Below are 26884 nucleotides of genomic sequence, written 5' to 3'. Positions count from 1 at the left end.
TTCTTTTTATCTTTACTCCCATGCCACTTATTCTTTTCTTAGTGGAGATAAAGAATAGATTGTAGCCATCCTCTATGTAACTTTAAATTCTTGAATAAGATTAGTGGTTTTTCTTTCCATGTGTAGTCTGTGAAATTTCACACTATGTACTGCTTGTAAGAAAACAAGGTCTTTGGTATTTAATGAGATTATAAAAAGTTCAGACTATTTACACAGTGTGACATTACCTCAGTGGTGTCTCATCAAAGGCAGGCTCTTTCTTATTAAGTATAGTTGGTTATTATTAATGTGTAGAGACTGGCAGATACTATGTGATATGTAATTTGGATTTATTTTATTTTGTAAGTCTTCCACTGACCAAAAGGGGGGAAATGACACTTGAATTAATCTTTGTTTCCCAAAAGAAATTATACTTAACATACAATTGTTAGGAAAATTTACTACTTTACTAAAAGTAATTGAGCATTGTTGAGATTCTAGTTTTTAGGTCACTAGGTTGATAAAATTCTTAATCTCTAGTTTTTATCATGAAAAATTTAATATCATGTTTGGTTCAGCTGATCTGCATTTTATTCCTAATTGTTGCAAACGGTTCTAAGCTATGTGTTTCTTAGCTGATGGAAGGCATATGATAATAGCTCATGATATATTTCCTTCTATATTTTAATATTAAAAATTTTAATAGCAGAGAAGTGCTTTTTCTGTTTCTGTATCAATTTTATAATTGATATAAAATTTATCAATTTTATAAAAGAAAATATGTGAAAGTATTGCTTTTCCATGGGGTTCTTTTTACTGAAAAATGTCCTTTATTATAGACAGTAAAGTATTGGAGACAGTCTGAACCCAGCTTGATCATATCCTCGATTCTTAAAAGGCAGAGTTAGCTCATATATAGCTGATTCCCACTGTGGCAAATGGGGGTGTAGCTCCCACATAAATGAACATATTTAAACTTTTAAACTGTACCACGATGTTTTTTAAACCTAGCTAGAGGTGGAAATATGTCTATGCTCATCATGAAAATAATGGGGTTTAGATTTTTTTTTAGAGGATTAGAGGGTAGTATTTAGATAGGGACTGCTCTGTTGTTTATGGGTTTCCCTTTCTGGTACAGTAGGACGTGGTCAGCCATTTGCATTATTTGTATATTTATTTTCCTTCTTATAGACATAAGTGCTACAGAACCTTGTTCACATAAATAGGTACATGAGTATGGAAAGAGTTTTTTACAGTAATATCACCAAATACCTTGAACTCCTTCTACGTTATATGCTTCAAAATTACATGACACTCTACTGTCAAAAAACATTTTTTAATGATATCACAATTGTAAGAGGCCTAGATTAGGCCTTCCTTAAAATATTTTTGAAGTACTATCTTAGAAGTAAATTATCTTGTAAAAGTTTTTGTTAATCAGAACTTAGAATTGATTCATTTTTCCAACATTTGAAATTATCCTTCTGCTTGGTTCGGTGATTTTTATACCCCAAGGCAGTGCACCCTTGTAATATTTCAAATGGAAGATAGGTTTAGTGTTCTTTTTTTTTTTTTTGCTTTTAAGTATGAGAAGAACAATCGTGGCAGGTGATGCTTTGACATGAGAAGCATAATCAAATCAGTTTTTGGAAAGGTTACATGTGTGAATTGAGGATCTAGATGCTGATTCCTTTGAGATTATATATGTCCTGTATGCCTTAGAAAATCTTTATGTAACCCTTGAGGAATATACATAGTCCAGTTTGAAGACTGCTGGACTAGAAGGTTTGAAAATTCCTTCCAGCATATTCTGATGCTAAATCTCAGGTAGCATTCAGGGTTTTGTGGTGGCCATAGTGAGGATGATGGCAAGTCGGAGATTTAATTTTGAGATTACTGCTGTTGTTGTTCCATGATGTTGAAATAAAATGCCAAAGTCTTTCATTTCTTTGCTTATTTTTTATTTTTTGGAATTTAAGGTTTCTAAACAGTGTGGATATTGTCCAAAATGTGGAAAAGAAAAAGAAAATCAGACCAAATGCCAAAGTTGTGGTATTCCTTTTCCTAAGGATTTGCAAAGAAATAGCAGACAAGCTGTAACTTTGAATGAACCTACTGGATTATTAAGAACATCAATTCATCAGAATTCTGGAGGACGGAAGTCACAAAACACAGCATTACCAGCCAAGAAGTTTTATGGCAACAGTGTGGGGAAGGTTCCAATTGATATTATTGTGAATTGTGACGATAGTGGACAGAATTATTTACAGACTAATGGGAAAGTCATTTTACCTAAGACAGAAGTAGCCAAAATCACAAACCCGAAAGAAAGGAAGACAAGCCTGTCAGACCTAAATGATCCAAGTAAGTATTTGACTCCCTTTAGTATTGCTGTTATCAGTCCGTTATTTTTCACATATATTTTTAATGTGAGCATGAGCATATTTCAGAAGTGTAGTTTTAAAAGGTCTCTTCTTGTGTCAGTTATGTGACATGGTTTTTGGGTAGATTACTAAAACTGTCCATGGAGTTGGAAAATATAACTGACTTTGTTCTTATCCCATCCATCTTAAATAGTTTAAAAAAAAAAAAAAGGCACAGACCTTGGCCCTAGTCTTAGGTCAAGTGCCAGTTATGCCCCATTTTGTAAGTTTGACCTGGTTAATTTAATCTCTCTGATCTGTAAGTGGATATATTTCCTGCCTGATAGGGTTCTTGAGGGAGTAAATTTAAAAATAACATGAAGTGCCTAGCATAGCTCAGTAGAGCCTTTGACAAAAGAAAGGACTCTGAAAATTCGTTCCTGTACTATTTTTGTTCATCTCCTAAATCTTTTTTTCCTATCTTTAGTCACGTGTACATACGTGTATGTATATGAAATGCAGTCCTTTTTGTAACAAATGGCACAAGATTGGAAACAATCATGAACTGGTTGAATCAACTATAGTGTACATAGCTGTACAAGGGGAAAGAAAGATCTCATTTAATATTGTGTAGAGTGATTTCCAAGATCTGTAATCAAGTGAATAAAGCAAGGTGCAGATCAGAGCTTATAGTATGCTACTCTTTATTTATGAAGGGTGGGAGAATATAGGTTTTGTTTTTTTTCTAATGAAAAGATATATCAAAAGCTAATTTTAAAAAGAAGTTAGTCGGAAGGGTAGGAAACAGTGTAGGAGTTAGGGATAGATGCTAGATTTCTCCAAACATACCTTGTTTTATAGATTTGACTTTGGAACCATGTAAATGTTTTACATGATTATAAAAGAAAATTAAGTCGGAGATTTAAAACAATAAAATCAAAAAGAAAATGAAACAAATGAACTTAATGATGTATCTAGTTGGTGGCTTGAACACACAGAATTATTTCAAGTTAATTTACATTAAATTAATATTGTGGCTATACATCCCTAATGTTCAAACAGAACTCCAAAGAAATCCTGACTATATTCAGTAACATTATTATTAATAATATTACTATTGCTATTTTTAAACACATACTGATAAAACAAACAAGCAACTATGTCATTGTCTCCAGAAACCAAGATTTTCAGTGTTACAGAAAAGGGATACAAAAGCAGAATCAAAGAAGTAAAAATAACTGTAACTTTAAATTTGAATTGGAGATAATACTGGAACTTATTATATATTTTCTATTAAATAGAAAATATTTTTTAGTTTTACCCGTAAAAAATGCCTAGAAACAGTAAGCGACCCTTGTATAGAAACAAGCAACCCTAGTTCCCATATTTGTGTTTTTGAATACCATTTTCCACTAAAAATAATCAGAGCTTCTCAGAGAAATGGCTGACGCCAAGTGTGGAGCACAGGTGTATGAGATAAATCTCAATCATCGAGTCATATCAGAAAGCATAGAAACAGTCACAATCAACTGTGGTCATGTCAAAAGCACACAGGAGCCAAAATGAAAGGGCTCCCACTGACCAAGAATGAGACTGCTTGGATCACAAAAGAAATCATAACTACTATGTATTGAAATATGTCAAATTTATCAAAATTAGTTCATAATGATATCCCCCTACTCCCTCACAAAGAAAAAAGCTCCCCATTTGGTTACCTTATAAAAGGGATACAATCAAGAATTTTTTCAATCTTAGAAACATGTCAAATTCTATCTTAATTCAATTCAGTGTAAAAACCTTAACCCATACCAGTACATTAGCTTATTTTCCAAAAGAGCTTTGTTTGAAAAGGAATTACTGTATGACAGCTGTCCAGCCAGTACTCTGTTATGATGTTATGAGGATGCTGATATTTTAATATTTTATGATACATTTTAGTGCTATACCAATGCAATATTAAATGTTAATATCATTTGAATCTTTACTAATGGTGAGGTTTTTACATTTTAATGTAAGGTATAAATAAAACTCTTAACTTATTAGGCAGTTCCTGGGTATTATTCTGAGCCAAACCTTATACTGGAAACTCAAATGTCCTGAGGAGATTTCCAGGATGAGGGGAACTGAAGTTAGTAAGGCTAAGTTGATAAGTAAAAAAACAAAATAAATCCATGTGGTTCTTAGGTGCCTTAAACGGTTTACTATTTAGAGCTTAATCTAGAACCATATCAACTGTGAATTAAAACCATAAAGCTTAAATTTGCTTCCCTCCCCTGCTCAAAAAAATAAAAACTGTATTTCTCATTAAAGTATATGAAAAAATATCTTCTGTTTTAAGATATTTATTACATGCTTATTGGCCCTACGTTGTGATAAAAGCTTACATACCAACCAATTTAATTTGGTTTTTACAATCCTGTGAAGTAGTTACTAATGTAACCCTATTTTATAAATGAGGCAACCTAGGCTTAAGCCTAGTCTGAAGGCTTCTCAATATTATATACATACGGGCTGTTGGAGTGTAGATTTTAAAAAACAGATTTTTCTGGTTGCAAAGTCTCTTTATGTACTTTATCATTCTTAAATTTGTATCCCTATTAAAATAGTTTATTATTATGAAGCTTTTATTCTGTCTTTGGTGGTCAAATAATAAATAAAATGTACAGTGTCTCAAGTAGTGATAAACTCTATGTGGAAAAGTGAAGCAGTTCCAGGAAATAGAGAGTGACAGGTGTCACAATGAAGAAGCTTGCAATTTTAGATAGGTGGTGGAATTTTAGATAGGTAGGTGAAAAAGTTACCTGATGAAGTAACTTCTGAACATTGCCTAGAATGAAGTGAGGACGAAGATAGGCTGATTTCTGTGGAACAAGTTTGTAATGTAAATGCAAAGACCTTATGTTAGTCAGCTTGGGTTGCCATAACAGAATACTATAGACTGAGCGGGCTTAAAAAACAGAGATTTATTGTCTCACAGTTCTGGATGCTGCAACTCCAAGATGAAGGGTGCCATCAGGTGAGGCCTCTCTTCCAGGCTTGCAGATTGCCACCTTCTTGCTGTGTATTTACATGGCCTTTCTTTTGCGCTTGCGCAGAGAGGGAGAGTGAGATTTCTGTCATCTCTTTTTCCTATTTCACCAGTCCTTTCAAATTAAGGCCTCACCTTTATGACCTCATTTAACCTTTATTACCTCTTTATAGGCCCTATCTCCAAATATAGTCGCATTGGGGATTGGGGCTTCAACATATGAAATTTGAAGGGACAGAATTTAGTCCGTAGCAGACCCTGATACAGAATCTTACGTATATTCATATAGAATATATTCCATGTTTTATATAGGATCAAAGCAGCTATGAAAACAGCTCTTTAACTGTTGTCATCTTTGCATACTCTCTCCCCATTTACTTTACAGTTATGGTGACATTGAACACAACCCTCTATTTTAAGTTAATAAAACAAGAGCTATGTAGTACAGTTCTATCTGTTGCAGTATTGGGGCTTTAAAATAAGTTTATGATAGAGTAGCTATAGAAGTTTTAATGTTTCTGAAGCACAATAAAAGTTACTGTAGGTTGAACTCTAGGCTTACCGTTTAATATGTATTTCTGCTTAGCTTTTCATAAACAACATTAGCAGTTCATGGACTTTTTTAAAGCTTACATATGACAGGCGCTATGCTATAAACCTTTTACATATTAAATCATTTGTTCTTAAGACAGCCCTTTGAAATAGGACTTTATTGTCCCCAGTATCACAGAGGAGAACTGAGGCAAATAGCTAGTAAGTGGCAAGACCCTAATTTTCAAGTGTGTGTAAATCGGCTTGGACCTTCTAATCTGGCCTGTTAGATTTTGTGTTAATAAAATACCAGTTCTGAAAAAGATCAACTTTAGCATTTGCTCCTGAGACTGGATAGCAAAATAAAAAAGATGAATGGTGTGATGCTAGGGGTGATGCCTCTCTGGGACTTGTATGTGACTCAAAAAATATTAACTAAGCATTTATGTGTATGATACGGAAAAAGAAAATTGCTCGTACAGGTTTATACATTGTTCAATACATGACTTTCTTTGCCACGCAGTTTTAGATGCTGGGAATATAGCAGTAAGCAAGGCAATATTTTTGCTCTTTTACAGTTTATATTAGTGGGGAGAGGCAAATGAGCAAGTAAACATCCACAACAAAAGACAACAGAAATTTAAATTAGTTGATGTGAATAAGTACCTGTGTGCTACTTTAGATTGGGTGGTCGATGAAAAAGTGATATTTAAGCTAATATTTGATGACCAAAATGCAAAAAAGTGTTAGGGGAATTACAGTCAGACAGGAACAAGCTGGTGGTGGTGTTTGAGGAACAGAAAAAAATGCCGGTATACCTGGAACATAAAGAGGGAAAAAGGGAGTAGTATGAGAAAGTAGGGTAGGGCCAGATTATGTAAATTTATGAACCAGGGTAAGGAGTTAGGATTTGACTCAAGTGCAGCAGGCTGGCTCCGTGCAATTACGATATAGAGCTGAGTTTGATAAGAGTCAATAATGAGTCCATGGTAGAAGAGCAAATTACCTTAATATAATGTCTTGCCCACGTTCATTTACTAAACAAGATTTATTGAGCGTTAGGCACTGGTCCAAGTTCTCCCAAAGACCAGTGGTGATGTTAGTGATTCCTTGTGTGAGATAAAATTATTTGGTAACGTGCAATTTTACACACATTTAAAACGCATGCTATTTTATGAATAATTGATATGCAGATTATCTTCATACCTAAGACTTTCTGGAACTCTGAAATAAACCTACTGATAAACATTTAATTTTTGTTGTAACTTGTGTACGTTTCTGTGTGGGTGATTGTGATGGACTATAGAATCAATTTTACATTTGTATGTTGTTTAAAAAAATGTCAGTTCTAATTGTTCTCCAAATTTAACTTTTCATCAGATAGAATGAATTATATCTTCATTTTTATTAATCTCAGATCTGGAGGAGATCGAAAGCAAATTTGGTATATTTCCCACTTTGTTCATGTATTTACATTTTTAACTGACAGGAGTGAAATAGCTGAAGTATTTAACATTTTCTTTGTAGTCATTTTGTCCAGTGATGATGATGATGATGATGACGGTGAGAGGACTAACAGAAGAGAAAGCATCTCTCCTCAACCTGCTGATTCAGCATGTTCGTCCCCAGCACCATCCACTGGAAAAGTAGAAGCAGCACTAAATGAAAACACCTGTAGAGTAGAGCATGAACTAAGACGCATTCCAGCACGTTCAGAGTTAAATACAGTTACCTTGCCAAGAAAAGCAAGAATGAGAGACCAGGTACTTTTCACATTTATTGACATTTATTCAGATTAAGTCTTCTTTGGTATGTAAATATTTGGGGGGGAGGACAATTTGGCAGTATCTTGGGAGAAGAATGAAGTAGTCATGAAGTAGGACTTAAAATAACACTTGGAAGATTATTTGAAAGAACATTAAAACATATACAAAAATAAATTTCAATTAAAGGCTTAAAGTGTAAAAAGTTCAACAAGAAACAACATCAACCTTATAGTAAGTGAAATATAAGTGTAAATATACTTGTATAATCCAGTGGGCAGGAAAAGGTCATTTTAACTTGCGTGTATTTTACCGTAACATTGTGGTTTTACTATATTTTATTTTATATTTTACTGTATAAAATTTTTAAAATATTCAGATGGCAAAGGATAACAGAAATTATGTCAATAGACAGTAGATCTAGAAAGGAATATTTGTAATAATGCAGGTAACCTACACTAGTATCTATAATAGACGAAGGGACAGAATTTAGTCCTCTTTTAAAAATTAGAGGAAAAAAGAAAATAAAAGAAGATAGGAATAAATAAGAAGAGAAAATTCAGGTAATAAACTTTTATAGAGAAAGTACATATTAAAGAAAATGAAATATAACCGTGTACTTAACAGACTTTCAAAATTAATGCAAAATCGATTAATATGTACTACTGGCAAGAATCCAAGGCAAAGGGTACTTTCCTTATATGCTGATGAAAAAAAAGTAAGTTGTTATGGCCTTTTGGGAAAGCAGTGTAAAACATCTACTAAAATATTTAAAAGGTATACGGAATGACCAAGTAATTCATTCCCTAGACTCAATCTCAAAGAAATCCTCTACCTCCGGTGCTTAGACTGTATGTATAAATATGATTATTAGCAAACATAATCATTGCCCATTAATATAGAAATGGCTGAAGAAACTATGGTATATCTATACCATGGACAGTTATGCAGCCACTGACAATAAAAATCAGAGCTATATCAATGACTTCTAGGATTTCTACATGGCCCTGCTTAGTGAGAATACCAAGATGCAGAAATATGTGCATATTTTCTTATTTTTGTAAAAAGAACTTTAAAAAACTTGTATGTTAAAAAATTATATGTGTATGTACATATGTCAGGAATTCTAGAAGTTATAGATAAAAATATGGAACCATACATATTTGATGAAGATGGGAACTGTAAGAAATGAAAAACAAAAAGTAACTATAATAAAATACAGTTAAAATTATAGAAAAAATATAGATTGATAGTTTTAATATAATCTTGGGGAATGCCTTTCCAAACATTTCAGTACAAGCAAAAATAATAAATGAAGAGATGAATATATTTGATTAAATGGAAAGTACAGCACAGTGAACCAAAACACCATCCACAGAATTTGATAGGTAATGCAAATGGGAAAAAATAGTGAAGTATGTGACAAAGTATGAGTTGGTCCTTTATATATTTTTAATTTCTTAAAAATCAAGAAATAGAAGCAAACCATAGAAAAATGAGTAAAGGGTATGAATAGAGTTTTTTTTTTTTTTTTAAGTAAAGTACTAAAAAAGAAATTAAAGTAAAATATATTTTAAGTGTTAGATGGCTGAAAATTTTAAACTATAGTAGTATTTCTTCTTGGCTAGTGTTTGGAGGAATGGAATATTGGCTGTGTAAATTGGTATAACTACGCTGGCGGGCAATTTGGTGATAATTGTATATTCCAGGATTTAGCTGCAGAACTGCTTGCCAGAGAATATTGTGTCATGGGGAAAGGTCGGAAAGAACTCAGATGTCCAGCATAGGAGGGCTCAGTTAAATAAACGTGGATTTCCATGAATTTGTGAACAGTTTTTACACTGACACACTGAATAGTACGGGTTCCTCTGTGCCAGTTTACAGGCCCCTTGGGAGGATGTGGACCGCCCAAGTTCTAGACTCAGTCTCTCCACCATGGATTCAGCTGGAGCAGCTCTTAAATTATCTAACTTATTATTGAGCTAAATAACGTCTCATTTGAAGAAATAATTCTAAAGCTAAAAAAAAGTTTTTAAACCACTCTAATAGGTTTCTGTTAATAACCTGGGAAAATATTCATGATAAATCTGTTAATAAGCCTGAAAAAGCAATTTACAGAAATAAATATGTGTGTGTGTATCACATTTTGTTTTAATACATATTTTTTCCTGTGACATAGATCACAGAAATGTCTCTAGAGGGATAATGGGAATAGTGACTGCTTCTGTGCAGTGGACATTTTTTTTTCCTTTTGTTTTTTAATCAAGATCATGTTTTATTCTTGTGATGATAATAAGGTTTTTAACATAATAACTTTACTTTTAATTACATTTAATTTAAAGTATACTTATATAAAATACATTTTTATATTATGATTAATTTGCATTTGAGAGTGACTGTGAAATCTTAATTTAACAGATCAAGTCATTTAACACTTTTTAATATATAAAGAAGCATCATTTTATAATGTAAATAACCATTTTCCTAAATTATATGTTTTCTAAAGAGCTGCTAATTTAATCCAAATACTACAACCACTACCACTATTACTAGCTAACTTTTATCCAGCATTTTACTGTGCATGAAGCGCAGTGCTAAGCTGCTTATATGCATTAGTTCATTTGAGTAAATACTCTTACATTTTAGCTTAGGAAACCAGAACTTTAGTAGGAGTTATTAAGTTTTACAAGACCAGATCATTAAAAGGTAGTATAGCTGTGCTTTGAACCCAGGCTGTCTGATTCCCAGAGTACCATTTCTCACTGCTGTGCTGTTACTGGCGTTTCAATTAATAGCCAGATAAAGTATAGCAAGATAAAATAGGAAGGGTTTACTGTTATTGTTGTAAAATCAATAAATATTTACTTCCTCTAACCCTGCTGAAATAAAATCAATCTTATGTCTTGATAATTATATTTCTTTTTTAAAAAATATTTATTTATTTTTGGCTGTGTTGGGTCTTTGTTGCTGTGCGTGGGCTTTCTCTAGTTGTGGCGAGCAGGGGCTACCCTTCGTTAACAGTGTGTGGGCATCTCATTGCGGTGGCTTCTCTTGTTGTGGAGCACGGGCTCTAGGCGCACGGGCTTCAGTAGTTGCAGCACATGGGCTCAGTAGTTGCACCTCGTGGGCTCAAAAGCGCAGGCTCAGTAGTTGTGACGCACGGGCTTAGTTGCTCTGCGGCATGTGGGATATTCCCGGACCAGGGTTTGAACCCATGTCCCCTGCGTTGGCAGGAGGATTCTTAACCACTTTGCCACCAGGGAAGTCCCAATAATTATATTTCTTATGTTGGGTCTTCTTTGAATATGTCTACTTAGTTTGCAGCCTTGTTTTAGTAACTTATTAAGTGAAAATTTTTTTTCCTTTTTCAGTTTGGTAATTCTATTATCAACATACCTCTAAAACGTCGCAAAATGATTTCTCAAGAAACTTTAGTTGATCCTGTATCTTTAAGCTACCAAAGTTCCTTTGGTAGCGTAGTTTTAAACTGTCGAAGTATACGAGTAGGAACACTCTGCCGACTATTAATAGAGCCTGTAATTGTAAGTACCTTCTAAGCTCTTTACTGTACCAATTATAAGATTCAAAATGTCATGGCTAAGGCTAATATGTAATATTTTAAAATTTATAAGTTAAAATATTTAATAGAATATTAAAATTATTTCAAGATTTCAGATTGCTTAGGAATATGTAAACAATTGTAAATTGCTACTCACCATAAAAATTACTGGGTAAAAAATTTATCATATATACTCCAATAAAAAAATTTTTTTTAATTTATCATGATGTAATATTCAAGGTAGTACGTATTCATCATAGGAAGATGCTTGTTCTCACTGAGTTAGAATTACCCTCCAATGTGTTACCGTTTTATTCTCATGCTAGCTCGATGTATGAAAAGAGTACTTTAAAGAACTGTATGAGAGAAAGAAGAATCCAGAAGCTTTGTGGTCTGCAGAAAAATGTCTTGTAACACAGCAACTCCTAGAAATAGATTAGTGGGCTACAGTGGCCACCCAAGAGGCATTGTGGTTTTGAACTAGTTCAGTGTCCATAAAGCCCAAAGGACTTTCTATAGTCCCTTTATCTTACCTGTCATACCTGTCTCCTTATTACTCTACTACCACCAATCCAATTCAAATGTATATTTTCTATTAAAATTTTAACATAATCTCCTTAACCTGCCTTCTAAGTCGTAATTTTTCTTCTTTCTAATGTATCCTATACATTGTTGGTAGGTTAACCTTCCTATAGCACTGTACTTATTTTGTAAAAACCTTTATTTTAAATGTCTTAACTTGGTGTCCCTAACTATCTGCTTCCAACTATTTTTTCAACAAAGGCTGGCTTCATTCTCAGTATTGTAAAGGCCAGATGGAGGAGTGCAGTACATGGATCAGTTTTTCTGCCTTATGTGGCCTAAGTCCCAAATCACGTGTCATTTAGGGTGTTTGTAGCAAAATCTTCAAAAATCTATGATTGTTACTAATGTATCTTATTTTTTAGTTTTCTTTAGATTTTATCAAGATACAGCTAGAAGGTAAGCTATTTTATATCCTACTGCTCACTAAAGCTTTGTTTACACTAAAACACTTTACTGGAATAAAAAATTAAACGATATTCTTAGAATTCATTAAGATGGTTCGTTATTACATACATCTTAACAAAAGGCATTATACCGTAATAGTGTGATTTCATACTATAACATCACAAAAGCTATGTTTAATTTTTTAAGTATGCTTCATTAGAATCCTCTTTCCATCTGGGAAAAAAATGTAGATACTTCTTTAAGATCAAAGATTTTCCTTCATTTCCCACTAGAGTTACTGTTTACAGAGTATAATAAATATGTACTTAACTTTAAAACTGTACTTCCTTACAGTTTCCTCCATTCATGATTTTGCCCTCTTAAGAATTGATTCCTTTTTCCATTTCCATTTGTTTTTCTCCAGAACCAGAAAAGGAACCTGTAGGGATTACTTTAAATACCTCTGATCTAACAAAATGTGAGTGGTGTAGTGTCCGAAAATTACCAGTAGTGTTTCTTCAGACGACAGCAGCAGTTTATCAGAAGCTGAGCGCGCAACTGCAGATGAACACGGAGGATAAAGTTCGGAAGGACTGTAAAGGGATAAATAAGTTAACAAGTAAGTTGTGTGGAGCAAATGTAGTAACACATACAGTACATTGTTCAGCAGGACGTGAGTCGCCTTTGGTCGACACCTTAGATGTATCTTAACTACAGTCCTTACAGTGACCTTGTGAGATAGATAGTACTTCTCTCGTGTAACAGATGAGGAGAAGTCCACAGAAAGTGGACGTTCTGAAGATAAAACCCGGGTTTACCCATTTAGAAAGTTTTCAAAATGGGTTAAAACTCAAAAGATATATACTCTTTATTTTAACACCGTATGATATGAGTAAAATGAGTTTTTTGTTTGTTTGTTTTGTTTTGTTTAAATGTACTGATAGGAGTTCTGACTGTAAATCAGCAATCAATCTGGAAACCTTGAAACTTAGCCTGAATAGGAAGTTTGAAAGTTCATCGAACAGGTCTTCATCCTCTGCAATAAATCAGTGTGGTTCTCCATTTTGTTTCCCTTCCCCTCTAACGTTTGTGGCATAGCATGACTAGTTGTAAAATATTTTTCCTCAGTAATTGCTGCTTCAGCTTAATGACGAGTAAATGATAGCTACTATTAAAGTTACAAGAGTTGGCACATTAGTGAATAGCAGTTTTTACAGTTAAATCTAGAGATACCAGTTCACTTGGCAATTTCTTATTTGTGTTTGACAAAAATGTTAACTGATTGTATATTTAAAACTAATATATTTGGATTCTATTAGATGAAATAAATTAGTTACATCTGTGGATAGATTTGTTCTTGAGCTGCTGCTAGAGTAATGTGTTCTGGTTCCTTTCTTTTAATAACTTAGGTGACATTGTTAGGTGACACTGTCATTGGTCTTTATTCTAGTATTGTATATCCACTGTATGCTGAACACTGTTTTGAACATTTATACCAGGATTTCTGGTGATACCCTTGGAAATAACTAGTTGTTACTCTTTTTCTAGTATCTGTTTACGTATTTTTTTTCCTTTAGACTTACAGTTATACTGATTTCTTTTCAGATTTGGAAGAACAATACATAATTCTAATTTTTCAACATGGCCTTGATCCTCAGGAAAATATGGTATTTGAAAATATCATTATTGACATTGGTATAAAGAATAATGTGTCAGATTTTTTTGCGAAAATTCCCTTTGATGAAGCCAATAGCAGACTTGTTGCCTGTACAAGAACCTGTGAAGAGAGCAGCAAAGGAAGTTGTGTGCAGAAAGAAAACAAAATTAAAAATGTAATTATATTTTTTAATGTTTTTAATGTAATTTTAAATGGTACCTTTAAAGGGAAATGTGGTTCATTATCATATTGCTCATTTGGAGTTAGATCCTTTTAATTCCATTTCAGAATTATTTGCTTTTATATGTGGTTTGTAAACTACCTTGTGTCAAAATATTAATGGTGGTGGGTTACTTGTGACACAAATTGTAATTGGTACAAGTCTCAGAAGCATTTTATCGGTTCAAGTCTCAGAAGCATTTTTATTTTAGTTCCTTTCCGCAGTCTGTTCTTGTCTTTACTTTTTGTCTCCTTTTCTTTTTCTCTCATCCTGTTTTCTTTTTCCCTCACTCTCAACATACATATACGTACAGTGCTACATTCAAATTGATTGTTACTCTGTTTCTTAAATTTGCTAATGGTTCCCAGTGGTGACATTGGCTTCAGTACAAATAAAGGAATTTTGGTCCCTGATGTATTGTCCATTTATGTGTAACATGTGCCTACATGGTTGAAAACTTGGAAAGGAAGAATGTATACCGTTTGATTCTGACTCTCGACAATTCTAGAATAACTAAGTCTAGAATAACTGATTATGTAGTAGGTAACTCTGAAGCCACCTGAATCGAAGGCTGAAGTACTACTATAACACATAATATAATGTTAATCAATATGACTTAAACTACTCTAAATTTGTCTCCTACCACAGCCACTGAAGTTTGCTGACAATTTATTAGAAATATTAAATCTTTGATCTGCCTACAAATTTGGAAATAGGGCTGTCTATCCAAGGCATAATATTGGGGAAGTTGAGCAAGGCTTCACCAGAAAAGAGCTATTCACACAGTTAGTGGGTTGAAGAAAAGAACAGAAGGAGGAAGGGGAACCATTCCCCTTCCTTTGCAGAATTGGCTACAGGAGATAATGCCAGAGGAAGAAAAGAGCAGCTGGAGCCGTAAGGCAGCTGTGATGGGCTCAGATTTCAATGGAAGGCTCTTCCTTTAAGGACTCCTTGATTCTGGAGGACGGAAACTCAGTGGCCTGTGTTCCCTGAGCCTCTGCTCCCATATGCCATGGATTGCCTAGGCACTGAGCTTAGGTAGTCCTACACTCCTAGAAGAAAAAACCACTACCTGTTCTTTGGATTTGACTAACATAATCTAATTTAATATGGATGGTTGAGATCTTAGACAGGATACTGGAAAACCAGTTAACAAAAATTGGAAGAGTATCACTGTTCTGGAAGCTACCGATAAAAAGAAAGTTGACCCTAGTTTTGCCTGTTTCTTATTTGTAATCTTTTTAAATTGAAAAGCATTCTTGCCTTGTACTTTTTTTATTGAAAATTTTTCGAATTTATCATTTAATTTTCTTTACCAGGTGTCCCTTGAATCTAAAATACAACTTAAAACCAAACAAGAGTTCCAGTTTTTTGATGATGAGGAGGCAACTGGAGAGAGCCACACCATCTTCATGGGCCCTGTAGAAAAGTGAGGGAATTCCTTTACATTTGCAACACTCTTAAGTTTCTTCTCTGTTTTATTGCATTTCGGTTATATGCATGCCTATTTTTGTTTGTTTGCTTATTTTTTAAAATTCTGTTACAGATTGATGGTATATCCACCACCTCCAGCTAAGGGAGGCATCTCCGTTACTAATGAGGACCTGCATTGTCTAAGTGAAGGAGAATTTTTAAATGATGTTATTATAGACTTTTATTTGAAGTAAGTTAATTTTCTCCTAGCCTTTTAGCAAATTTTTAACATTTTATAATGTATACATGTATTTTCTAGAGTCAAAATTGTTTGGATTTTGAATTCCATCACTGCCACTTATTGTATGACATCTGGAAAGTTATTTAATGTCTCTGTGAATGTTTCTTCATTTTAAAAATGGGAATAATAATACCTAAAACGATCATGAGAATTAAATAAGATACACATTTCAAGTGCTAGGAAAAATACCTGGCACATGCAAAGTGATCATAAATGATAGCTTATTATATTATCAGTGTTGTAGTGTTTAAAGCATCTAAAATTGTTACTACCCTAGGTTAGGTAGTAATTTGTTGAGCAAGGACAAAAGTATGATTTCACTCGTTTCCTTCAATAAATGTTCAAGTGCCAACTTTGTGGCAGGTACTGTGTTAAAAGTTTATGATTTTATAGGGAACACAAATGTGGGATTAAAGTATTGGCAGAAGCATTAACATGGTACAAACATAGCAGAAAAAGAAAGCTTCATTCTCTCTGGGGGTTGGGAAATATGAGGAATTAAGAAGCTTTCCTAGAAGGGCTTACGTCATGACCCAGAATACACATAACATATACATATACATGAATACATGTATGTGTCATGTGTTCATACATGTATGAATTTGTATGTGTTTACTGCTTTGTGATATAAAATGGATGTGGGTATGAAACAAAACAGAGCTTAACTATCAGTGTGTTTAGTGCTCTCCAGTATTTTCTAGTTTATTCAAATGTATATCAGAAGACAATATTTTTTTTAAAAAACTGGTTGTTAAAAGCTGCTGGAGGGACTCCCCTGGTGGCGCAGTGGTTGAGAATCCGCCTGCCAATGCAGGGGACACGGGTTCAAGCCCTGGTCCGGGAAGATCCCACATGGCATGGAGCAACTAAGCGCATGCGCCACACAACTACTGAGCCTGCGGTCTAGAGCCCACGAACCACAGCTGCTGAGCCTGTGTGCCACAACTACTGAAGCCCATGTGCCTAGAGCCTGTGCTCCACAACAAGAGAAGCCACCACAACGAGAAGCCCTCGCACCGTAACTAGAGAAAGCCCGCGTGCAGCAACGAAGACCCAATGCAGCAAAAAGTTAATTAATTAAAAAAAAAAAAGATGTGTTCTCTTAATCCTAATGTATACTACCTTAACAAACCAAGCTACTGAAAAATCTTAAGTGATTGTGTAGAACAGTGCTGCTGTTATTGGATAAAGTGTTGTTCTGTGAATGTCAGCTAGGTCACATTGTGCTAGTGCTATTCAAATGGTCTTTGTCCTTACTGATGTTCTACCTACTTGTTCTGTAATTATTGAGAAAGTCATTGATCTCCAACTACAGTTATTGATTTGTCTATTTCTCCTTATGTATTTTGAAGCTCTGTTGTTAGGTACGTACATGTTTATGTCTTCTTGGAGAATCAACCCCTTTATCATTACATAATGTTCCTGTTTATTCTTGATAATCTCCTTGTTTTTAATCCTACTTTGTTCAAAATTAATATAGCTACTCCACCTTTCTTTTGGTTTGTGTTTGCATGATGTATGTTTCTTCACCCTTTTAACCTGTGTAAGTCTTTATGTTTAAAATGTTTTTTTGTTTTTGAAAGCACATAGTTGGATCTAAAAAATAAATTGAACTCCTATATTTTGTTTACATTTTAGTTTATTCTATTTCATACTTAAATCTATATTTTTTACATTACAATAGAGATTTTATAGTCTTTTTTTATTCTTTTGAAATTCTTTATATATTTTCAGGAGGCCCCTTGACATCATATAGTTAAACTTTAGAGCAAATTTTATACAGTAAACTTACATTATCTACAAGTTCTGCCTTTCTGATGCAAATCACTGTTCCAAATAAGATAAAGAATCTAACAAAATCCATGATTTTTAAAAAATCTTTGTTTATATTCATCTCATGACATTCTTAGAAGTGAATTAAAAAGAGGAAACTTCTTTTTAAAGATTTATTTATTATTTATTTATTTTATTTATTTTTGGTTGCGTCGGGTCTTAGTTGAGGCACGCAGGATCTTTTGTTGCAGCATGGAGGCTTTTCGTTGCGGCTCACGGGTTTCTCTCTAGTTGTGGCTTGTGGGTTTTCTCTCTCTAGTTGTGACGTGCAGGCTCCAGAGCACGTGGGCTCTGTATGCGGCACACAGGCTCTCTAGTTGAGGTGCACAAGCTCAGGAGTTGTGGCGCACAGGCTTAGTTGCCCTGCAGCATGTGAGATCTTAGTTCCCTGACCGGGGATCGAACCCGTGTCCCCTGCATTGTAAGGCAGATTCTTTACCACTGGGCCACCAGGGAAGTCCCGAAAAGAGGAAACTTTTTAAAACTTCACTATTAAAAATAAGTAATTCAGTTGCTACCAGAGCTGCTCATTCTTTTCCATTTCTAACTCTACAAGTTAGAAACAATCCTTTAAACAGTTTGCCAGAATTTTAAGACGTAGAAGGGCATTGCATCTAGAGAATGTTAATAAAATGCAGGGGAAAAGAATAATTTTAATAAAAATTATTTTCAAAACCTTAAAATCATCTTTTAACTTCATCCTGTAATTAAATGTCATGATTGAATTGTTAGATTGTCTGCTTTATAAAATAGCAGGTGGACAGCTTCACCATGACATTCAATATTTAAATGATTTATACACTGAAAGAAAAAAACAAATGAAAGAAATGGAAAGAAATACCAAAATGAAAGAAATTCCCAAAAGGTTTTTTGTAATAAACTTGGACTTTCCCTTTAATTCTAAAATAAGAGACTTAGTTGTTCTAATTAAAATTAATAATTCTAATACATGTACATAAAAAAACCCAGAACTACATATAGTCACAGAAATGCTTATGGAGAAAGACAAAACTAGTTATTTTAAATTAAAAGGCTTTTTGAAGTTTTGTTTTTTCACTTTTAAGTCCTTAATTCCTCTAGGATTTGCTACACTAAGATAACATAGTTGCACAGGTCTGTTTTGGGGGCTCTATAGTTCGTTCCGTTGGCCGTGCACCTATCCCTGCGTCAGTACCACACTGCCATGATTTAGTGTTACTTTATTCTTGTTATCTGTAATAGAAAGGCAAGCCCTCCACCATATTCTTCTTCACAAATGTTTTGGATATGCTTGACCTTTTGATTCTTTCAGATAAACTTTGGAATCAGCCCATCAGATTCAATTTTTAAAGTCCTTTTGAGATTTTGATTGTAATTGCACTGAATCAGTGATTCTGAACTGGGGGCACTTCGGGCATTTTGGTCCTCACAAAAGGAAGGCATGCGTGCTGATAGCATCTGTGGGTAGAGGCCAGAGGTAACGCCGAGCACCCTACGCTGCACAGGACACCCCCCACGGCAGAGCATTATCTGGCTTAAAATGTCAGCGGCGCCAGCTTGAGGAACCCTCCGCGAAATTTATGCAATTTGGAGACAACTGATACTTAACAATTTTGAGTATATCAACAAGAAATATAGTTTGCCCGTATAGCCAGACATCTTGCTAAAACTCTTTTATTTCTAGTATGTCTGTAGATCTTTTTAAGTTTTCTGTATGAAAATCCTTTCATCTGCAAATAAATTTCTTTCTTCCATTTACAAAAATAAAGCATGGATTTGTTTATATATGAAGTAGAGTCCATTTTCTTAAATCACCAATAACTTTCTTTTTTAAGTTGAACTATCCCTTTTTTTATGCAATTCAGTTTACAAAGTAGCCATTGTAGTTTGTAATGGTGAAAGCAGCATGGTTCACTCATTATGGTGTAGTCCCTAAATTCAAGTCCAGTTCACTACATGCTCTGTTTCGAATATAGATGTAGAATTCAGCGATTGATTTAAACTGTGTCATGAGGTGATTCACTGTCTTATATCTTTTGTCGGGGCACACTGAGTTGCCCTAAAGCAAGCAATCTGTAAGTTATGTCCTTTTCATCAGAACTTGAGCTTTAGAATTATCACATATTATGACAGAAGTGACAGGTCTCAAAGATGTGCCTTCTGGGTACTTGCTGTTTCTGTGTAAGGTTTCACAAGTCTTTCATACTGTCCTCATTTTAATAAGATGAATATGGTCATAAGCTTGAATTTGCATAGTTCCTTTGAGGGAGTTTGGAGCATAAATAATTAAATTTAATATATCATAATTTCTCTTTGTAATATAAAGAACCATTTCTATTTGTCTTGATATATACCTATAGAAGAAAACAACTAAGGCAAGGAAAAATTAGAACTGACGTAAGATCACTTTAAAGAGTCATTGTTACAACCTTACCACTGTACAGATTCTTTCTGTTTCTTTTCTGTTTTTATAAAAAGCAGTTTATGGCTAGTCATCATGGTTTATTAACTGTTTAAAACAAAATAAACATAAAACATAAAAATAGCAGCTTCAGTGACATACAGAGCACATACCATACAATTCACGCATTTAGAGTGTATAATTCAGTGGTTTTTAGTGTGTTCAGACAGTTGTGCAACCATCACCATAATCGATATTAGAACATTTTCATCCCCCCACAGAACCTCAATACCCATTAGGAGTGGCTCCCCATTTCCCCACCCCACCCCAGCTCTAAGCAACCACCAGTCTCCTTGCTATCTCTGTGGATTTGCAGATTCTGAACATTTCATATACATGGAATCATACAATATGTGGACTTCTGTGACTAGCTTCTTTCACTTAACGTAACGTTTTCACGATTCTTCTATGTTACAGCATGTATCAGAACTCCATTTTTAAAAATACTTACTTTTATATTTTTTGCTGCATTGGGTCTTCGTTGCTGCACGTGGGCTTTCTCTAGTTGCGGCGAGCGGGGGCTACTCCTCGTTGCGGTGCACGGGCTTCTCGTTGCAGTGGCTTCTCTTGTTGCAGAGCACGAGCTCTAGGTGCACGGGCTTCAGTAGTTGCGGCATGTGGGCTCAGTAGTTGTAGCTCGCGGGCTCTAGAGCAAAGGCTCAGTAGTTGTGGCGCATGGGCTTAGTTGCTCCGCAGCATGTGGGATCTTCCCAGACCAGGGCTCGAACCCATGTCCCCTGCATTGGCAGGCAGATTCTTAACCACTGCGCCACCAGGGAAGTCCTTCATTTCTTTTTATTGCCAAATAATATTCCATTGTATGGATATATCACATTTTCCATTCATCGGTTGATGAGCATTTCTGTCATTTCTGGGTATGATAAATAATGGGTTTTTGGGTATGATAAATAATGTTTCTATGAATGTTCATAAATGTGCCCTTGTTTTAGAAGATTAGATCTTTCAAATCCTGGTTTTACTCTCAAACACCACTTTTTATTACCTACAAATAATCTGAGAGTAATCATTGTCTAGAATATGAAATAAATTTTGTTTATGACTTCTTTCAGTTTAAAGGAGTAGAGATTGATGGTGGCTAAATAGATATTTGATCACTCTGTGACTGTTTTTAGTATAAACTGTTAAATTCATTCTACTTGGAATTACTTTTTATAAAATAGATATTTGGTGCTTGAAAAACTGAAGAAAGAAGAAGCTGACCGAATTCATGTATTCAGTTCTTTTTTCTATAAACGCCTTAATCAGAGAGAGAGGAGAAATCTTCCTGAAACAACTAATCTATCGTAAGTCAAGCTTTTTGAAAATATTTAACAGATGTAGTAAGTCACTTAAGTTTAACTTAGAAAAAATCGCTTATTTGTATTAAAGCAACATTTTTTACTTCCATTCTCAATTAGCGAAATTAATATAATTTATAATATTCTAAAACTCCAAGAATACCTGGAACTCATAAAGTTTTTAGGTCTAATATCTAGATCAATATTTCCCAAATACATCTGATAGTTTAAAAAAGAAAAATTACTTGAATACTTATTAAATACCAATGGCTCTGTTTTACCCTAGATGTTCCATCCATAATATCTAACAGAGGAACCTGTGAATCTGTAATTTTAATAAGTTCTTTGGCTAATTCTTCTCAGACAAGTTAAGGAAACAACATTCTACATAGGAGGCCTGAGTTATTTATAATGTCTCTCCACATAGTGATTGCATCCAGCTCTAATACTTGCTGGCAATTGGTCGCAAGATACAAAGAGTTGGTACATTTTTTGCCATAAGTGCTGTTAAATGTCTTGAATTGATGGCTGCTGTGCATAATATTAATAATATTTTCTACTATTTCAGTGATCCCTCACTTTGCATCTTAGAGTTGATGGCAGTGGTTGGTTTTGACCCGTGCTGGTAGTCTGTCCTGTTCACCAGCTGTGACATAGTGCTCACTTTTCCTGCTCTCTTCTCCTCAGTTCTTACAGGTCATGGTCTGATATGCTTCTCGATATTGTTGCTAAAACCAGTTCTGCAACAATAAAAATAGTAGCTCTGATCCACCCTAGTAAGTAGTAGTAGGAATTAAATAATCTCTTTCTTCCAGATTCAGGGACGGGCAGTTTCCCATCTTCCCAGCTCCATCTCAGATGTTCTGCTTTCTTCTCACAACTTGTTAAATCATACAACTGATCTATTAACATCTCAATCTTTGTAATGTATAAATTGCTGCATAGAGGCGGAAACATTAGAAACACTTCAAAAGCTTGATAGTTTCTCTCTTGTCTTACAGAATACAGCAGAAGCGACATGGAAGAGTGAAAACATGGACCCGGCATGTAGATATTTTTGAAAAGGATTTTATTTTTGTACCGCTTAATGAAGCGTGAGTAAGAATTTCCTTTATGTTAATGTAATGGCGGTTTTTAGCAGATGTGTTTTTGAGGTGAATAATTCATCCATTTTTTAACTTCTTTCTGAAATTTGTTGTATATATTGACACTTATGTTCTTTATTTTATGGAAATTAATATACTTTTCCAGTGAATCATGTAAGATACTGAATTTTACAGACACTAGATAAGAGATCTTTCTAATTTCATTTTTATTCATCCATGTAGAATAATGTCATCTTTTAAAAATGGTGCTTGTGGTCTAGCAAACATCCTATATAGAAAAGACTGCTTTGTACAGAACGGTGATTAGGTCACATAGAAGAATTTGAATCTTTAGTTTAAGATACACTTTGGCTTTTAATCAAAAAGAGGAAAAGGTGGCTGGATGTGTGTCATTTGCTCACTGAAAACCATGTTCACTACTTAAAGCTATTTTCTAAGTAAATGGGGGTGGTAAACGTTTTGTGTTTTTCTCCCCCAGTGACTAGAGAGGCATAGATGTGTAGGATAGTCTATTCTCCCCCAGTGACTAGAGAGGCCTAGATGTATAGGATAGTCTTATTATACAATTTCAACTTGAGAGTTTTTGTATTTCATTTTTTAATTTTCCTGTGTCCTCCAGCCAAAGACCTGCAGGAATACCCCTGTAACTGGGCAACTTGAGTTTAGTATTTGCCTCAAGGGAGAACACACAACATGGGCGACTATGGATCCTCTCAGTAAAAGTGTGTTTGAAAGAGGCAGTAAAAGAATTTGGGCTTTGGTTTGGTGGAAGGTCTAAGGAAGCAGTGGTTTGTTTGGATAAAGAAGTTGCATTCGCTCATTTAGCAAAAAAAGAATATTTGGTATTTTGAGGGGTTGCATTGTGATCTTATATTTGTCTCTGCTGAGACAAATTATGAAATGGCCTTACTTTGTCTCATTTTATCATGGTTGCAGAGTAACCTTATCTGAGGTTGGTATTCTGTAAGATCGTTTATTTCTAATAAGCCTGTTTGTGCCAAGCTATCTTCTGAATGTGCTCTTTTTTCCCCACTATAAAAAACAAATTCACTCTATAGTATAATCAAATCCTATTTATTTATAATCATGCTTTAATCATAAAACCTGTGCTCTCTAATTAGCCCGGTCAAAGATGGGTAGGCTAGGTTAAAACATTGGTTATAGCTATAAAGCCCACCTTCTTCAACGATATATATTGGAGTCAAACATAGTATCATAAAAAAATTTAAAGCTAAGTTTAAAACTAATCTTTAATTTCTTCATTTTCCTCAAAGTAAAGTTTCTTGACATTAATTTGTCATATAAAGTAGCAAGTGAGCTTCCCACTAGGCCAAAGGGAGGATATACATAGGAAGCCATTTGTCAGAAATTAATTTTAAAAATTTAAAATGAAAGTATAATTTTGGGTACACACAATTTAGCAATAGAGGCATATCCCTCTTAGTCACAGCATCTGATGTTGGATGGAAGCTACGTTCAGTGCTTTAAGTCATCTTGGTGAAAGGTAGAGGATGAACAAAGGTACAGAATTAGTAAAGTGTTCACCAAGAGAACTGTGCTGTTTGTAGGTGAAAGAATAGCTTCCAGATCATGAGGGGTTTTTTTTAAGAGATAAAGCTAATTAGATTAGTTAGGCTGTTATGTATTTGTCATCTATTTTATTTTTAATTTTCTTTGTGACGGTAATTTCTTTAAGCTAAAAGTTTATAAGCTATTTGTTAAAAATTGTAGTAATTGACAAGGAGTAGAAATTAGATGTTTGGATCTAATTCATCTTAAGATAAGCGAAATTGCCTGTTTTAGCCTCTTCTCCCACTGATGGCTTAAGGTCAAGGTAGCTGATCTTAAAAGCGATCATAAAAGCAAAACCCTGGCTCTTAGAGGTTGAAAGTGACCTCAGATGTATCTGATTCAGCTTTCTCTTTTCAGCTAGGTGAAGGCAGATTTTTTTCCAAGTTTTTAGGTGAGGCAACAGAAAAGCTATGGCTTATCCATATTGTCATAGCTGAAAAATGTTTAAAACTGTGATAGATGTAGGTTTCAGCTATAGGTTGAGAGTCACTGTATTATACCATATTTAATCAATTTTCAAAACACATATTTTCACATTATAACCTTTATGAAGTTGAGATGTGACTTACAGTCAACTGTGTCTTAGAATTGATGAAGTGAGGAAGATGGTGTGGTGTTCTTCTCCTAGCCTCGCCTGACCTAAGTCCTTGGGATCCTGAAGGTTAATAATTAAGAAGAGGAGAGAGGCATTCCTCCATCTGGCCTTTTCAGTGCTGAGAATGAATCCAGCATCTGTGACCTTTTCTACTCATACTGTCTGATGAAGAGACAGACAATGCTGTTTCTTAGTAGTACCTTGGAGGAATTTAATATTTTACAGAAACAGAATATGGAATAACTTTTATCTATGTCAACATTCATTTTTCATTCAGCAAATATCTACTGAACACCCTACTCTATGACGTATATTGAGCTCAGCTAATAAATTATCTGACACCTATAGCCTGTTCATTGTATCTCAGCACATAGCACTGTGCCTAGCAAACTGCAAACCCTTAATAAAATTAATTAGATTAATGAACATTAACCACTTTTAGCTGTACAGCATCTTACTCATGGCTTATATCCTACTACTAGGAACTGTGTTACCTGAATTCAGCTCTATCATGAGTACCCACTTGATAGCTGGAATTCTACTAATACTTGGAATTCTGTGATGATGATTAGATTAGATGTATTATTTCAATTTAGTGTATTTTATTTTAGTATAGCATGAGACAAGAATTATTTAATGTTTTCAATATTAAGAAGTTCCTACCTCATTAATAAGAAAAACACAGACATAAAATTTTTTAAAAGCTATTGCTTGCAATATTTAGAAAATGTTCAAAATTGTAAAGTCTAATTAGACTTCTGAAGACATTTTAATCTTGAGGCTAGATAGTATTTTTCCTTGGCATAAATAGGGCAAAGGAAAGGTAAATGGGAATGATGAATTGCAGTGATGTAATTTACATTTTGTTAAATTGCCTGGAAAACAATGAATTTTTCATTCCAAAAGCAAGAAAATGTTCAAAGTATTGTTTGCAAAAGTGAATGCAGGCTATGTAATTCTGACAAAAATTATGTGATTTTTGAATAGACATTGTATTCTGTTAATGAATCAATGATCCTATAAACAAGTGGATTAATTTAAGAATTGAAAAAATTGGGCATTCTTAATAAATTTGTTTATAAAACCTTTAGAAAAAAGATTTTAATATTTATTGCCAAATATAATAAATTTTTCTAATAATATATTCAGTAGTTTCATTTGTTTTTTACAGTGCACACTGGTTTTTGGCTGTTGTTTGTTTCCCTGGTTTGGAAAAACCAAAGTATGAACCTAATCCTCATTACCATGAAAATACAGTCACGCAAAAATGTTCAACTGTAGAGGACAGTTGTATGTCTTCTCCTTCAGCCAGTGAAATGGACAGTTGTTCACAAAACTCTGCTGCCAAGCCTGTAATTAAGAAGATGCTAAACAGAAAGCATTGTGTAGCTGTAATTGATTCAAATAATGAACAGGAAGCAAGTGACCCTCGTTATCGGAGAAACATTAGCAGTGTGAAATGTAGTCTGAAAAAAATAAATCATACTGCAAGTGAAAATGAAGAATCGAATAAAGGAGAATCTGCATGCCAGAAAGTTGTTGATAGGACTAAAAGTGAGAATGGCCTACAGAATGAATATTTAAGTTCTATGCACCATACAGGTATGTTTCTAAATGTTTTAAAAAATCAAAGAATTAGAATAAGTTGGAATTTTTAGAAATAGGATTAAGATTTCAGGGCACACTTTTTTTTTTAAGTCAGGTTTATTGAGGTATAATTTACTCACAGTAACGTTCACTCATAAGTATAGCTCAGTGAGCTTTGATAAATGTATAGTCGTGTAGTCACTACAGCAATCAAGATTTAGAACCTTTCCATTACTCAAAAAAATTCCCTTCTGCCCCCTTTATAGTGAGTCTCCTCCCCTCACCCTTACAGAGAATGAAGTTTTAAAATTATAGTACAAGGTCTACATTTTCCGTTTATAGGAACTTGGACTTATTTTTATTTAGTAGGAAATCATTCAGCATAAACAGTAGTTGCACAGTTTTAGATCTGTAAGGCAGATTAGTTCGATCTTCTCAATTTACAGATGGGCAATTGAGATCAAGGGGCAAGAGGCAGAAATTAAAGCTTTCTCCTCCAAATAGGTGTTGACATTCAAATTAAAGGTTAGTTTCTGTTCCTCACGCTCCTTCATGATTTTTCAGTGGGAGAAAGGGCACTGGTCCAACCTCTGCTTTTTTTATTTCCCTTCACTTCTAATAAATTGTTTTATTCCTTGAATCAGGTCCGTATTTCTAGCACTTGTTATAG

The 26884-nt window shown here is 34.2% G+C and overlaps 1 protein-coding gene across 7 annotated transcripts in view; it reads left to right on the top strand.

Moving 5' to 3' along the window:
- Positions 1-26884, top strand: part of SENP6 (SUMO specific peptidase 6) — a 105858-nt gene that overhangs the window by 66384 nt on the left and 12590 nt on the right. For all 7 annotated transcript variants that reach the window (XM_059941774.1, XM_059941773.1, XM_059941772.1 and 4 more), the window contains 11 exons: positions 1959-2343; positions 7429-7664; positions 11036-11206; positions 12171-12204; positions 12617-12811; positions 13798-14024; positions 15389-15498; positions 15616-15732; positions 21238-21360; positions 22356-22448; positions 25799-26229. In XM_059941774.1, coding sequence (XP_059797757.1) covers positions 1959-2343; positions 7429-7664; positions 11036-11206; positions 12171-12204; positions 12617-12811; positions 13798-14024; positions 15389-15498; positions 15616-15732; positions 21238-21360; positions 22356-22448; positions 25799-26229 — 2122 coding nt within the window. The remainder of the gene's footprint in view (positions 1-1958; positions 2344-7428; positions 7665-11035; positions 11207-12170; positions 12205-12616; positions 12812-13797; positions 14025-15388; positions 15499-15615; positions 15733-21237; positions 21361-22355; positions 22449-25798; positions 26230-26884) is intronic.

This window comes from Balaenoptera ricei, chromosome 12 (genome assembly GCF_028023285.1).
Source record: "Balaenoptera ricei isolate mBalRic1 chromosome 12, mBalRic1.hap2, whole genome shotgun sequence".
NCBI classification, from domain to species: domain Eukaryota; kingdom Metazoa; phylum Chordata; class Mammalia; order Artiodactyla; family Balaenopteridae; genus Balaenoptera; species Balaenoptera ricei.
The sequence above is the reverse complement of the archived record's forward strand: the minus strand, read 5'-3'. Positions and strand labels throughout refer to the sequence as shown.